The 14,561-nt window shown below is 41.4% G+C and overlaps 1 protein-coding gene across 1 annotated transcript in view; it reads right to left on the bottom strand.

Moving 5' to 3' along the window:
* Mctp2 (multiple C2 and transmembrane domain containing 2) overlaps positions 1-14,561 on the bottom strand; it is a 224,255-nt gene that overhangs the window by 154,960 nt on the left and 54,734 nt on the right. The window contains exons 3-4 of the mRNA XM_051148727.1: positions 9,117-9,179; positions 7,512-7,620 (exon numbers count right to left, since the gene is read on the bottom strand). Of these exons, the coding sequence (XP_051004684.1) occupies positions 7,512-7,620; positions 9,117-9,179 (172 nt within the window). The remainder of the gene's footprint in view (positions 1-7,511; positions 7,621-9,116; positions 9,180-14,561) is intronic.

Here is a 14,561-nt window from a genome sequence, read left to right on the forward strand (position 1 = left end):
AATACATTTTTTGAGCTAATCTAATTGGAATATTGATCAAACAAATCATGATGTACTCTAAACTTTTGTGTTTCTTCCTATATTTTATAATAGAGAAAAATATACGCAGGAAATAAATTTGAGTGATCCAGCACTCTAAAACTTAGGATCTGTTATACATTAGAAAGGCAAACCTGTTTTCAAATTTATATTAGTAAAAGAGTGATGCAGCTCAAAATTCTAGTGAGGGATTTGTGGTGCTTTCATCACATCTCTTTTCTTCCAGCTTGGTCACTATACCTTTAAGGATCGTTTTCTGAACCAAATTAAAACTGGAGGCTATAATTTCACCACCATTACAAAAAGAGTCCTTCAAATGATGCTCCTCTCTTTGGAACAGAGTTCTAGAGACACCTGTCTGTCCCTCATTACAGACACTTCAAGGAGCCTGGGTGTCTCTGTAGCCTCGCACGGTTAGCTTTTCTTTATAAAAAGAATATACATTCATGAAACTTGGCCTGCTAAAAGGAACAAAATTTAAATCAATTGGACAGTGTTAGTGGGAGTCTATCCATTTTCTTTCTTTTTTTTTTATTTTTTTAAAAATTTTTTAATTTTTTTAAATTAATTTATTCTTGTTACATCTCAATGGTTATCCCATCCCTTGTATCCTCCCATTCTTCCCTCCCTCCCATTTTCCTCTTATTCCCCTCCCCTATGACTGTTCCTGAGGGGGACCTCCTCCCCCTGTATATGCTCATAGGGTATCAAGTCTCTTCTTGGTAACCTGCTGTCCTTCCTCTGAGTTCCACCAGGTCTCCCCCTCCAGGGGACATGGTCAAATGTAAGGCACCAGAGTACGTGAGAAAGTCATATCCCACTCTCCACTCAACTATGGAGAATGTTCTGACCATTGGCTAGATCTGGGTAGGGGTTTAAAGTTTACCGCCTGTACTGTCCTTGGCTGGTGCCTTAGTTTGAGCGGGACCCCTGGGCCCAAATCTGCCTATCATAATGTTCTACTTGTAGGTTTCTAGGACCCTCTGGATCCTTCTACTTTGCTATTCTCCCATGCCTCTCGCATCTAGAGTCCCAATAGGATGTCCTCCCCTCTGTCCCAGTTTCCTGGTAAGTGAAGGCTTTCGTGGAACATGCCCCTTGGGCTAGTATGCAGATTAAGTGAGTATACACCATTTGAATTTTTCTGCTTCTGGGTTAACTCATTCATTATGATCATTTCTAGCTCAATCCATTTATCCACAAATTTCGGGAATTCCTTGTTTTTAATAGCTGAGTAGTATTCCATAGTGTATATGTACCACAGTTTCTTTATCCATTCTTCTACTGAGGGACACTTAGGCTGTTTCCATGTTCTGGCTATTATGAATAAGGCTGCTATGAATATGGTTGAGCAAATTTTCTTGTTGTGTGCTGGAGCATCTTCTGGATATATTCCAAGGAGTGGAATAGCTGGGTCTTGAGGAAGCCCTATTCCCATTTTTCTGAGATAGATTTCCAAAGTGGCTGTACTAGTTTGCATTCCCACCAGCAATGAAGGTGTGTTCCTCTCTCCCCACATCCTCGCCAGCATGTGGTGCCACTTGAATTTTTGATCTTAGCCATTCTGATGGGTGTAAGATGGAATCTCAGAGTTGTTTTGATTTGCATTTCCCTGATGACTAAGGAGGTTGAGCATTTCTTTAAGTGTTTCTCAGCCATTTGATATTCCTCCTTTGAGAATTCTCTGTTTAGTTCCAAGCCCCATTTCTCAATTGGGTTATTTGGTTTGGTGGTGTTTAATTTCTTGAGTTCTTTATATATTTTGGATATTAGACCATTGTCAGATGTAGGGTTGGTGAAGATCTTTTCCCAGTCTGTAGGCTGTCGCTTATTCTCTTGACAGTATCTCCTGCCTTACAGAAGCTTCTCGGCCTCATGAGGTCCCATTTATTAATGGTTGACATTAAGGCCTGGGCTGTTGGTGTTCTGTTCAGGAAGTTGTCTCCTGTTCCAGACTCTTCCCCACTTTTTCTTCTAAGTAACTTAGTGTCTCTGGTTTTATGTTGAGGTCTTTAATCCACTTGGATTTGAGGTGGAGGCTTGGTGCTATTGGTCTGTATATCATAAGGATCCTCCAAAGACTTTTTTTTTCCCCTGTCATCTGATGAGGAAGCCCTCACCATCCTATAAACAAATGCCAACTCTTTATCTAGTCAGATATGAATAAATAGAGAAGTTTTCTATTGGAATTTGTTATGAATTTTCAAAAAAAAAAAAAACTCACCTCTCAAAGAAAACCCTTAGCCCCCAACATAATGGGAGTCTTGGCTATGGCCGTAGGGACGTTTCTGTGAATTTTATTTTTTCCCCATTGCAATATCCAAGAGCAGCCAGCAGAGGGCACCAGCCACACAGTATTCTTTTAGGTCACAGCTGTGGGCTTCCCTAACTGGTTAGCCAAATAAAAAGGGAAAACAAGTTTTAATGTGGGTGGTGTTAATTTCTAGGGATTAGTGAGGTAGAGTATGAGAGGGCATGAAATGGGAGTTTTCCAGAGTCTGGATGCTTCATCTCTATTAAAAATCCCAGGCTCCTGCGAGTGTGAAGGATAAGGCTGTTGGCCTGTGCTCTATCGGCTGTGATGCCAAATACCATCTTAGTCACCTTCCTTTCTATGGGACACTGAGTCAGCCAGTTTCCTCTATGTATCAACCCAATTATGAAGCAGTTGCACTGAAAGGAGATGCTCATGATATAGTCCTTCACCTTTACATCTCAGAGGCCAAGGACCGCAGCAAAAGCATAAAAAAGGTCCGTTGTATTTGCTCAAAAACAATGCATCAGGTGTAAATTCCCTAAGTAAGAGGGAAATGTGGGCCATAAAGGAGGAAATTAACGTTGTAAAAGGGGTAAAAACAAAGAAAGGAGATGGGAGGGGCACAGACAATGACAAACAGGCAATTACTGGGCAAGAAATGGCCATGTTGTTGTTCCTAAAAGACTAGGCTCAGGGCCATGCACAGACGGCGCACAGCATCCCAGCTACAGCATACAAAACTGCTGCCAAAATGAAAGAAAGAAATCCCTTGGTTAGGTACAATATGCCCATTGCTGGGGCTAGTGTGATCTGAGCAAAGGAACATGTCAGAAATGCAAAGAAAACTCTGCACTAGAAAGAGTGCTGCCAAGGTAATCTTGGGTATGTGTCCACATTTCTAGAACTATGCAATTAAAGCTCTTGGCATTACATGACACTATTCTTATATCCATAATTATTCACGTGTATATAGTCATGTTTATGAGGGGATGGGAGGTGGAGGGAGACAGGGAGAAGGAGACAGAGAGAGGGAGGGCAGGGGAGGGAGGCACGGTGGGAGAGAGAGAGAGAGAGAGAGAGAGAGAGAGAGAGAGAGAGAGAGAGAGAGAGAGAGAGAGAGAGAGAGAGAGAAGAATACAGGCAAGCAACAGATAAGCTGGTCCTGGCTAGCAACTGCACACCTCTGCTCATAGCTGGATTCCAGCACTAAAGCCGTTCAGCTTACTGAACCACACCGCCCCACGGAATCATTTCAAAGAACACATGACAACTCTGTGTAGCAACAAACTTTACCCAGCCACCCCAGGAAATCTCCACATCCTTAAAACAAAGAAGCCAAAGACTCAACAAGAGCAGGGCACATTTCCCGGCCCTGGAGTGCCTGGGAGGCTCCCCTCGCTTTGTTTTCTGTTCTTGATGCTGTCTAAGCAGTCTTCTCCTGAAACCACCCCACAGCCTGAGGAACACCAGAAACATGACTGTTGGATGCCTAATGTCTCCAGATATTGATGCACTATTTTGTCTTTTTACCAAGATGCTTCCTAGATAGTTCTATTGAAAGTATGAACTTCAAATCTAGATGGTTGCTTAGCAATACATCTTCCTGATTCTAACAGTGGCATCAACCACTATGCTTTTAAAACCAAGTTTTTAAAGGATGAACACAACAATTAGATCATAATATTCGAGACAGAGGTCAGCAAACTTCAGTACCTGGGTTCAATCCAGCCCAAGGTCTAGTTTGTTTGTTTGTTTTGTTTATATTAATGTAGTTTTAGCAGAGCATAGCCATGTTCTATTGCCTTTTTCTTAAAACTTGTGTTTTCCTACAATATTAACACAAGTTGAATGGCTGTGGCTCATGGATCACGAATCCTAAAATATTTACTAGTGGGCCTTGTGTAAACCAACTGTTTGCCAACCAATAACTTGTCAGAACACTTCATAAACAGGAATTATTTTGTAAGAACTCAAAGAAAATGTTGACCCCTTTGGTAAAAGAGAATGGTTCACCAAAAATAACTTCTATCACCAAACCCTACAAAATGGAAACTGCGTTGAAATTAACAATCTTCTGGCTATTCCATTGAGCTGAAGGGATAACTAAAACATCTGAATAATTTGGAGCTGCCATCATAACTGAAAGCTAATATCTGATCAGTAGATACATTTGTATTTTCAAATTTAAAAATAAATTTATTATCCCATTTAAGTATGTGAGATATTTATTTATATTCAGAATTTTAGATTCACCAAGATAGGAAAGGTGTTTTCTTTAAGGTTGCCAAATACAAATAGACAAAACACTATGAATGTAACATTAATGTAATTCCTGATTTTTTTTTTGTGGTTGTTCTTGCTGTATGTAGTTTATTTTATATATGTGTAATAAATATAAATGTATATATTAAAAATTAAAAAATATATTTAAAAAAAACCAGGATGCATGGCTGGAGAGATAGCTCAGTAGCTGAGACCATTGGCTGCTCTTCCGGAGGACCCAGGTTCGATTCCCTAGCACCCACACTCACAATTGGCTGTAACTCCAGTACCAAGAGAGTTGGCACTCTCACATAAACACACAAGCAGGCAAAACACTAATGCGCAGAAAAATAAATATCTCTTTAGGAACCAACACCCCCCCAAAAAAAAGGAAAAGAAAATACAAGTACAGCTCTCTTCTGAAAAATGACTATGTCCTTTACGGTGATAAAATGATGACTGTGAAGAACACTATGTTAAGTGAAATAAGCCGGGCTCAGAAAAGCAAGTACTTTACTATCTCATTTATATGTAGAATCTCAGAGAAGTTGAGAGTAGATGGTAGATGCATAAGACAGAAGGAATACAGGGAAGAGGGAGGGGGACAGAAGCTAGCCACAGCCATAATGGTACAGCTAGGTGGGGCAAGAAGTTCTGGGTTGTGTTGCCCAGTAGAGTGACTATAACCAACAGTAACATAGCATGATTCAGATAGAAGATAGTGAGTATTCTCACAATGATGAGATATGATCATTACACATATTGTACATACCTAAAATAATACCCCATAAATGCGTGTCTATAAAGAATTATAACAGTAAAGTATGATCATAGTGCATATGAACCCCAGTGCTCCATTCTCATTCTGACACGGCAAAGGCTTCATCACCACTCAGGTGCCCTGACAAACCCACAGGGTTATGCAGTGATTCTATCAGAATGATACGCCAAGAGTGGAATGGCTAGATAATTTATGGTCATAAGAAATAATAAAAAAGATCAGAAAGGTGGACAAGGTGGCTCACAGAAAGGATCCATGGCCTATGACTGGCCTCAAAGATACAGATTTGGAGGGAAGGGTTCCCAAAAATTAGATAGATAGATAGATAGATAGATAGATAGATAGATAGACAGACAGATAGAGCGAGCACATGAGTGTATGTGTGCATTGTGTACCAGGTTTCAAAGTTAAATACACTCTCTCCAGAATGCTCTTAACATTTAAGGAAGTTGCTACAAAATAGACCTACTAGTAGTCTTCTTTTGACAGAAGCATTCATTCAAACACCGGGACATCTATAAGTGATCACTTTATATTGGTCAGTGATCACATCCCTCACATGTTATCTCAGGTGTGAAGATCTAGGTTACCACTCTCGTTGAATAGTCATGGGATGTTTCTATAGGCATGAATGTGTATATGACAGATATAGAACACAAGAGACTCAAGTGACAGATAACAAATTATGGTATTGAATAAGCAATAATCCATTTGCTAACAAATATAATACAATATCTTCTGTTTTGAAAATTACATATGAAAGGAAAGACAAAGAAAGAGAGAGAGGCAGGGAGAGGGAGGGGGGACAGAGAGAAGTAGAGAGAAACAAAGACAGAGAGACAGAGATTTTTTTTATTAAGAAGAAAGGATATATTTCACATGGTTCTGACAGAAGCCGGGTAGGTGATAGCAGATGGGTGGAGGAACTGGCAGCACAAATACATGCTGTGTGGAGAGGTAGTAGGAAGGTTTCTGAGGCAGAGGTGGGATGAATAGAAGGAGAATATGAGTGGCAGGTGAGCTAGTGATGCTCCAGACTTGGAGGCAGCAGATACGAGAAGTGGAAGCTGACTTCTTTAGAACTCAGCCCAGGGGCTGCTGCAGCATACATAGAGCAGAGGACGGACTGACACTCCCTTGTACCTGGATGCTCCCCAAGGACCAGTAAAGCATGTGTGGACAAACAGGAACAGACAGCATGGGCAGTGAGCCAGAAAGGAAGACTTTAAATGGCAGATGGCAGGAGCTGGTCCCAAGCAGAGTGGGAAGAACCCAACAGGTCCTACCTGCTCACCCTGCCCAGATGCATGTCTCAGTCCTCTTCACCGAGGGCCACAGTGAACAAAGATGGCATCCAAAGATACAGAAAGGATGCTACGTGAAATAAGCCAGCCTCAGAAAGGCAAACGCTTTATGTTCTCATTTCTATGTAGAATCTTGGAGAAGTTAAGAGTAGAATGGTGGGTACCAGGGGACAAGAATAATATGGGGAAGAGAGAGGGAGATGCAGGTTAGCCACAGGCATAATGGTATGGCTAGGCAAGGCAAGACATTTTGGGGTGGCCTTTTCAGAGACTCAGACATGCAAAGGATGCCCATAAACATGGTGAGTGCAGAGAGAAAATATATCTGCACAGAAAAACATGATCTATCTTAAAGGTATGTGTTTTAAAGTAAAAGTCAAGGCTTCCTGCAGAACAATATAGGTAATATAATCTCAAATTAGTTTAACTATACAATATATGGAAATGTATACAGAGTAGATAATAGTTATTAGGGCATCCTGTGGATCCTTAAGGCAAGAGGAAAGAATTCTAAAGTCTATCAGCATCAGTCAGCGCATCTGATGGCCTTGTCTTAGAAATCCATTCACTCTATTATTTAAAGTGGTAAGACCAAAAGATTATTTTTTCTGGATTATTTGAGAAATGCCAAATATAAATTATCATGGCTATTTCATTCTAAAATAGTTTTATGTGATATCGTTATTACTTCTTTTTAAAAGGATACCTACATTTATCACTGTTTAAATAACTCATGGTCAAGGTATGGGGAAGAGTCTGGGGCTGGAGGTCTAGTGCGAGATAGACAATGGTTGACTACAGCTGTCATATCAGGGCACAGAGAGGGCATTTACAGTTACCGAGCAAGCGCACAACACACCAACCTTACCGCAGCGATCCCGGACCACAAGGTTGCGGCCTTCCTTCAGGTGTATGGTGAGGAGGTATGCAAAGGCGCTTGGCAGGTGACTCAGGCAATCACCAGCTTCTCCAAGAGTCTGCACAGAAGAAAAAGGCATTGGAGTGAAATTGTGGGCCCAAGCAGAGACACCCCTGATTCTAATCGAGTAAGATAAAAGTTGGTTAAGTATGAACCTCAGCTGTCACATGCTTTGATGGCATGGTTATGACTGCATTATTAGCTGATGCCTTTATGCTTTCCTCCAATGGGATTTATCTGAATCCAGAGCCAATAACAAGATGAACTTTCCAAAAACTGTATGAATAGTATGTCAATGTCTGAAACCCCTAAACTCCTTCATTCATTGTGAGATTCTCATTATAAAACTATAGACTTGGACAGGAGAGATGACTCAGCTGTCGGGCACTTGCTGTGTAATTATGAGGACTCGAGTTCCATTCCCAGCACCCACGTAAGAAGCCAAAAAATGTTCTATGCGTTTCTTCAACCCCAGCTCCTAGGAAGGTGGCAACAGGAGGATAAATAGGGTTTAGTGGCTTCCAGTCTATCAGAGAAAATGTGAGTCTTGATTCAGGGAAAGATTCTGCCTGATGGAACATGAGGAAAGTGATGGAAAAGGATACCCTTATCTAGTCTCTGCATGCATAATGGGCAGTGTACCCCCATGCAAAGGTACGTATACATACATACATATATATACACACCCAAGGGGAAGGGAAATAAACTAATTCAAAAGCAAAGACAAAGCACTGTAGAAGAAACAGCATGAAGAGGGGAGAACGGGGCTGACTCCCGCCAAGGTGTGTCCACACATCCACCTCAGATGTAGAATCTCTCCCACTTCCTGTCTTCACGCCCACCAATCCTCACCAACTCCAGTAGACCTCCTCCACATGGGCTACAATTTCAACTCTTCACATGAGTCTCAGCCTTCCAGTCCACCAGGCACAGTGGGGTCTTCCCCTGCTGTGTCCCCACATCCACACTTGGTAGTCTCGGCTCTGTGCTCTCTGGCTTCGGCTCATTTCACATTCACTCCTCAGTATCTCCATGTATTGTCATACTCCCCCCTCCCCTACGCTCCATCACTTCCCTCTCTAGGAATTCATCAACTGTCATGGGTCACACGGACAAATCCAAGTCTATTTTTGAGTACCTATGCATTGTATGAATCCCATGCAATGCTTGTGCCAGTTCAAATTTCTGCCTTTTTTTCAAAGAGGGTAAATGGAGTGATTTATTATTCATTCATTAGGCATTCAATCAATTGATCCTGTGGCTGCAGCCATCCTTGACAGGCTTCTTTTCAAAGTTTCAGAGGGCTTCAAAGGGCTTTGTTCTCTTTCCTCCCATACGCAGCAGTTGCATAGCTACTGTATATTTTTAGACAAATCCATTCCAGGCTATCCAATCAATAAGCCTGAATTAATTTCTTGCAGCTAGAAGTTGCAAGACATGTTTCTATAGGTGGGCAGCCTTCCATATATTTTAAAGAAGCAAAGAAATACAAACACTTGGTAAGAAGCATTTGCAGATATAACATCGGTGTTATTTGTAACGAACGACACTCACGGATTGTTCTTCAAAATGCTGAGAGGTCATAGAAGCACTTAGATCACCATTGCCATGTGTCTTCTGTAAAAGCAAAAGAGAAAAAAGAAAAAAAGAAAGCCTACTTTAGGAAAGCAAATTAATACTGACTGTGACAATATCCTGCCTTGCGAAATCTGATATTTGCATGCCTGGCTTCAGGTACATGGGCGGCTTTGAAAACTGTGTGGCAAGAAGAGGTGAGCTCTGGTGGGTTAACAGGCTGTGGCCTTTTACACCTAGGTCATTGACTAGAGCACAGCTCAGGTACTAGATTATAAATACATACAGTTTATCCACACATACAGCAAACAACTTGGTTTAATTGCTGTGAAGGAGACCAGGAGGACACACAGCCAAGTAAGTCCCTTCCCAGGTGGGACTGCCTGGCCTGCAACCACTAAGGCAAATCGTGCTGCCCAATCCTCCAGAGAACTCAGCATGTCCACAAACAATGATGCCCTTCAATATGGGATCTGTGAAACCTTTTTCTAACTAGACAGCTTAGGTTTCACAGCTGTCTACTCACCAGTACAAGGGATCCTTATTCCCAATGACTGGCTTCACAGGGTGACAAGTGCTCTAGTACGAATATGCTCCCATGCCCAAGAAGGGATGGGTGTCAGACGATATATCTGTCGGTCGTAAGGATGAGGCGCTCAGCAGCCTACTTGGTCTGGTCATATGTGCACAGATGAGGGAACATCTAGAAAAGCTGAGGATTTTACAGACTAAGCGAGCAGAGTGAGAGGGTGATACTTGCATGGAAACACAGACAGGAGAGGACATGGCGCATGTGCACTCTCCTGGAAATCTGAGCATGCTGCCATTTGCCTGGCACATCAGCCTGGATAATTACTTGTGGGATAGTATTTCTGGCTCTAATGAAAGGCTGGGTGACCCCAACATTATAAATCAGTTTGGGAACAGGAAGGAGGCCTCCATACATTGCTCAGACTATAATCCACTGTAGGTAAGCCATGTCTGGAGGCACAGATGGCACGAGTTTTCTTTCCACTGGTGATACGTTAAGTATCCTCCCCCTCTAAGACATAGACCCCCCCCAAACCTTGCGATAGTTCCAGAGCAAGAGGGCCATTTTTCATCCCCCCACAATGGTGGGCGAATCGTTTCAAACAAGCAGAGGCTCCCTGACTCACCACTTCTGAATTTGGTAACACCCAGGAGGCCACAACATACAGAAATGAGCATGCATACAGATCCGCAGCCCGGGACTCTTTGATGGTACTGTTCTCAAGCTTTTCTCTCTCCTCACCAACACTAGGTCTGATGTCCCAGAGCATGAAGACACCACCGCGGTCCATTCATATGAGCTCACCCAGGAAGGAGGGAGGGGACACTTCTGAATTTTGAGTTTCCTCTGAGGCTGAGACACTTCAGTTACTGTACCCACTACCCCCACAAGTATTATCACTGCCCTGACCTTAAAAGGTATCCTAAACCCCCTGGTGGGGCCCAGCCTAAAGACAGACAATAATGCAGCAGTAGGTCAGTCCAGTGCTAGAAAACCTCCCCCTCATGTTCTCGGTCCCGCCTTGATTGGCTGTTTCTAAATGACAAGACAGTCAAGATAGGCAGGCCCGTCAACAATTAGATCCTTACTCAACTCTCTTGATGTCAAAAGATTCCTTGCATGTCTTATACTGCACATTATCAAGTCCCTTACATTCAATTTCTGACTGCTTTACTATACCATTACTGATGCTTCAACACCCAGGACCAACAATAACCAGTGTTCTGATGCTCTGCGGCCTGAAAGGTCTCCACTACCATTTCATTTTATTAAATGAACCGCTGTTCAAGTTGGCCAATTGTGTTTGAAGACAATCCTACAAAGCTACCAGGATCATAATTTCAGTTTGTTATTAGCCAAGGGTCTGCTATCCTCCGCTTACTCTAAATGCTTGTTTAGTATTTGTGTGTGTGTGTGTGTATGTGTGTGTGTGTGTGTGTGTGTGTGTGTGTGTGTGTGTGTTACCAACATGTATATACATGTACCATGTGCATGCCTGGTGCCTTTGGAGGCCAGAAAAGGGTGTGGGAGCTAGAGAAGGAAGTGTGCTGAACCTGGGTTCTCTGCAAGAGCAGCAAGTGCTGTTAACTGTGGATTCTTCTTCCCAGCTCTTTATCTTCCCACTTTGGGTGGCTGGCTGAGCTACATTATGCCAAAGCATGGTACTGTGTATAATCTCCAATGCTAGCCTTACTCTGTTTAGTAGTAGTGCTACTTAAATGATGAATTAGTCTACATATGTGCCATAATTTATATACTATAAATGAATGCCAAGCCTTTATTTAAATACACTGCAAGTTTACCACTTATAGCAACAGGGAAATTCCATGTGAGCAATGACATCAATTCAACATTATGGCTAGTTTTACTCACAGAAGTCACAGAACTTAAAGTTATGGTTCCCACAGCCGCTGTAACTGTCACGCACCATATATACACAGGGAGGAAGGAAAATGATTACCATAAGAACTGGAAAGCATTCCATATGCACACGAGGACGAGTTACAGCAGCTAGGAGACACATAACTTAGACCGTTCTCGTGCACTCTTGCACAGAACACAGAGACTTATCCACTGAGCAGAATCCACAATGCGCTCCTCTCCTCAGTGAAGCTAATAACTAGATTTATGACTTCTGACTCAGTGTCTTAGTGAAAGGAACACAAAGTTATGTCATAAGGAATGGCTGATGCCCCTCTGCCATTGGATGTTGCTGTTTATGTTCTCAATAAAGATAATCAAGCATGCTGGCTTTGCTTGAATTTATCACAAGTCTAGTTACCACACAGTAAGATGATAATATTGCTATGAGTGCCATGGCTTTCAGCTGGTGTAGATTTGAACAACTGCTCTGTGATTGGGATACGCAATTTTGGCACTTGAAAAATTCCTTCTATCTCACTATGCTAAAACGCTTCCTCCTCTTCCTCACCCAAGGCAACCACTGATCTATTTTTGTCATGTAATTTTATCATTTATAGATTATCTTGCCAAAAACAATCATACAGTATGTCACCTTATAAGAACTTGGACTTTGCACAGTACCTTTGAAACGATCCAAATCCCCATCTTTATCATCTTTCTTAGTTGCCAAGTAATATTTTATCACATGAGAGTACAGATTAAGAAATTATTGGGCATTAGTTTTATGATTTTATACAAGTTGTTTTTAAGCACATAGGAAAGGATGGATAATCTTGAACATGACAAAATCTAATAAATTTTAACATCTGTATAATGTACATGTAAAGGTGCTCACCTCTCACAGCAAGCAATATGCATTTTAGTATTTTATGTTTAGAATACACATATATTATATATGTTATATATCATATGTATATTGTATATGTATATATTATGCATGTGTATATATATGTATATGTGTGTGTGTTTTTTATATATATATTTTATATATACATATATATACATATATATAATTTAGTGTTGTGTCCCCTTTAGATGTGAATCTCTAACTTAATAGAACAAATAGATTAAATTCCAGAAGGGTGTAGGTAGGTCTGAGAGGGACACGTCATGCACATCACATATATATCACTGGGCCAGAGCAATGGCTCTGTTGGTGAAGTGCTTGCTGAGCAAGTGGGAAGACCTGAGTTTGATTGCCAGAGCTGTCCATCTTGTGCACACTTGTAATCTCACTGCTGGGGAGTAGAGACAAATCAATCTCTGAGGCTTGCTGGGAAGCAGCCTAGCCTGTTGGCTGGCCCCACACCAATCAGAGAGCCTGTCTCAGCTACCAAGGTGGTCACCTCCTGAAAAATAATAGCTGAGGTTGGCCTGTGATGTTTACGCACATGTGGAAATATGCATGTACACTTATACACATGCAACTAAACATAAATGGATGTGAATACACTTCTGCACACAGCTCAGTACAACATTCACCAGTCTTTCTACTCTGTTTACTTTTAAGCAAAATTCCTTTGAATTCTAGTTCCACCTATCCATTTCTGTGTCCTCCATAGCGTAACAACCGAAGTGAGTTGTGGCAGACACAACTCTAAGTCTTTCTATAAATCTGGACAGTTGCAGAAAACAAAAACCTGGCCAATCCCTGATATAAGTGCCTGGCCAGTTCCCATGCACTTCTTGAACCACAAGTAATATTTGCAAATGACCTTCCATAAATTCTTGCATGCTCCTTTGCAATAGATATGTTAACAGAGCAATCCATCCCTTTGCATTTCCTCATCATGTCTTAATTCACAACAGCATAGTATCATCTTCTACTAAGACGTCCAGAGCTCGTCGACACATCACAATTTACGATAAAGAATCCGGAGCTCAGAGTTTAAGCAGTCACTAAGAAGCAGCCAGAGAGTTGGGCCTTTGGGGAGACTTTCAGTATGTTGCTGTTCACCAGAATGCAACTGTATCAATAGCACCTATAGCAGTCTTAGCAGTCTCCTCACCAGACACGCTAGGGAGCAGAAACACCAATATACAAGGACCGGACTAAGCACGACCAAGACTCAAAGCCCTCAGTGAACAAGGATGAGTCAGAAAGACCTAGTCTCAAACCTACTTCTACTCTTTCTCTCTGTCTTTGGATTTTTTTTTGTTTAAATTTCAAGACATGAAGACATTCTCCAAAGGGGCAAACAGGATACTTACCCTGTCAGCCTTAGGAAAAATATTATTAATTCACAGGATATTTAATGAATGGCACTGTACTAGGTAAGCTCTTTTTAAATTGGTGCATTCCAATGAGATAATGCTGATGCAGACTTTAACAGAATCCTTTAAAGGAATTAATAATAAACCAGTATCACTATGATAGAGATCTTTATTATTGTTGCTGTTGCTGTTGTTGTTGTTGTTGTTGTTGTTGTTATTATTATTATTATTATTATTATTATTATTATTATTACAGATATGGTTGGGAGGTAAAGAGCAAAGAAAGGTGGAAACACTCTATTCTATTTTGGTCATTAAAAGTATATATCTATGTGAAGTTACTATATTACATCTCCATAAATATATGTGACAATAAGAAATGCTTTCTCTCTCTCCCTTCTCCCTCTCTCTTGGTATGCGTGTGTGTGTGTGTGTGTGTGTGTCTGTGTGTCTGTGTGTGTGTCTGTGTCTGTGTGTATGTATGTTTGATGTGAGAGGGCACACATGCATTCTTATGTGTGAGTATTGGAGAGTGTGTGCCAAGGCAAGCATAAGAAGGGTGGAGGACAACCTTAGGTGTAGGGCCTTACCTTCTGCTTCATTTGAGACAGGTCCTACATTGCTGGTTTTGCACTGTTTATACCAGGCTAACTACTTGGTCTATTTCCAGGGATTTTGGGTTAACATTCACTTATAAGTGACTATATATCATGCCTGTCTTTCTGGGTCTGGTTTACCTCACTCAGGATGATTGT

Source organism: Acomys russatus, chromosome 7, assembly GCF_903995435.1.
Source record: "Acomys russatus chromosome 7, mAcoRus1.1, whole genome shotgun sequence".
Lineage (NCBI taxonomy): Eukaryota > Metazoa > Chordata > Mammalia > Rodentia > Muridae > Acomys > Acomys russatus.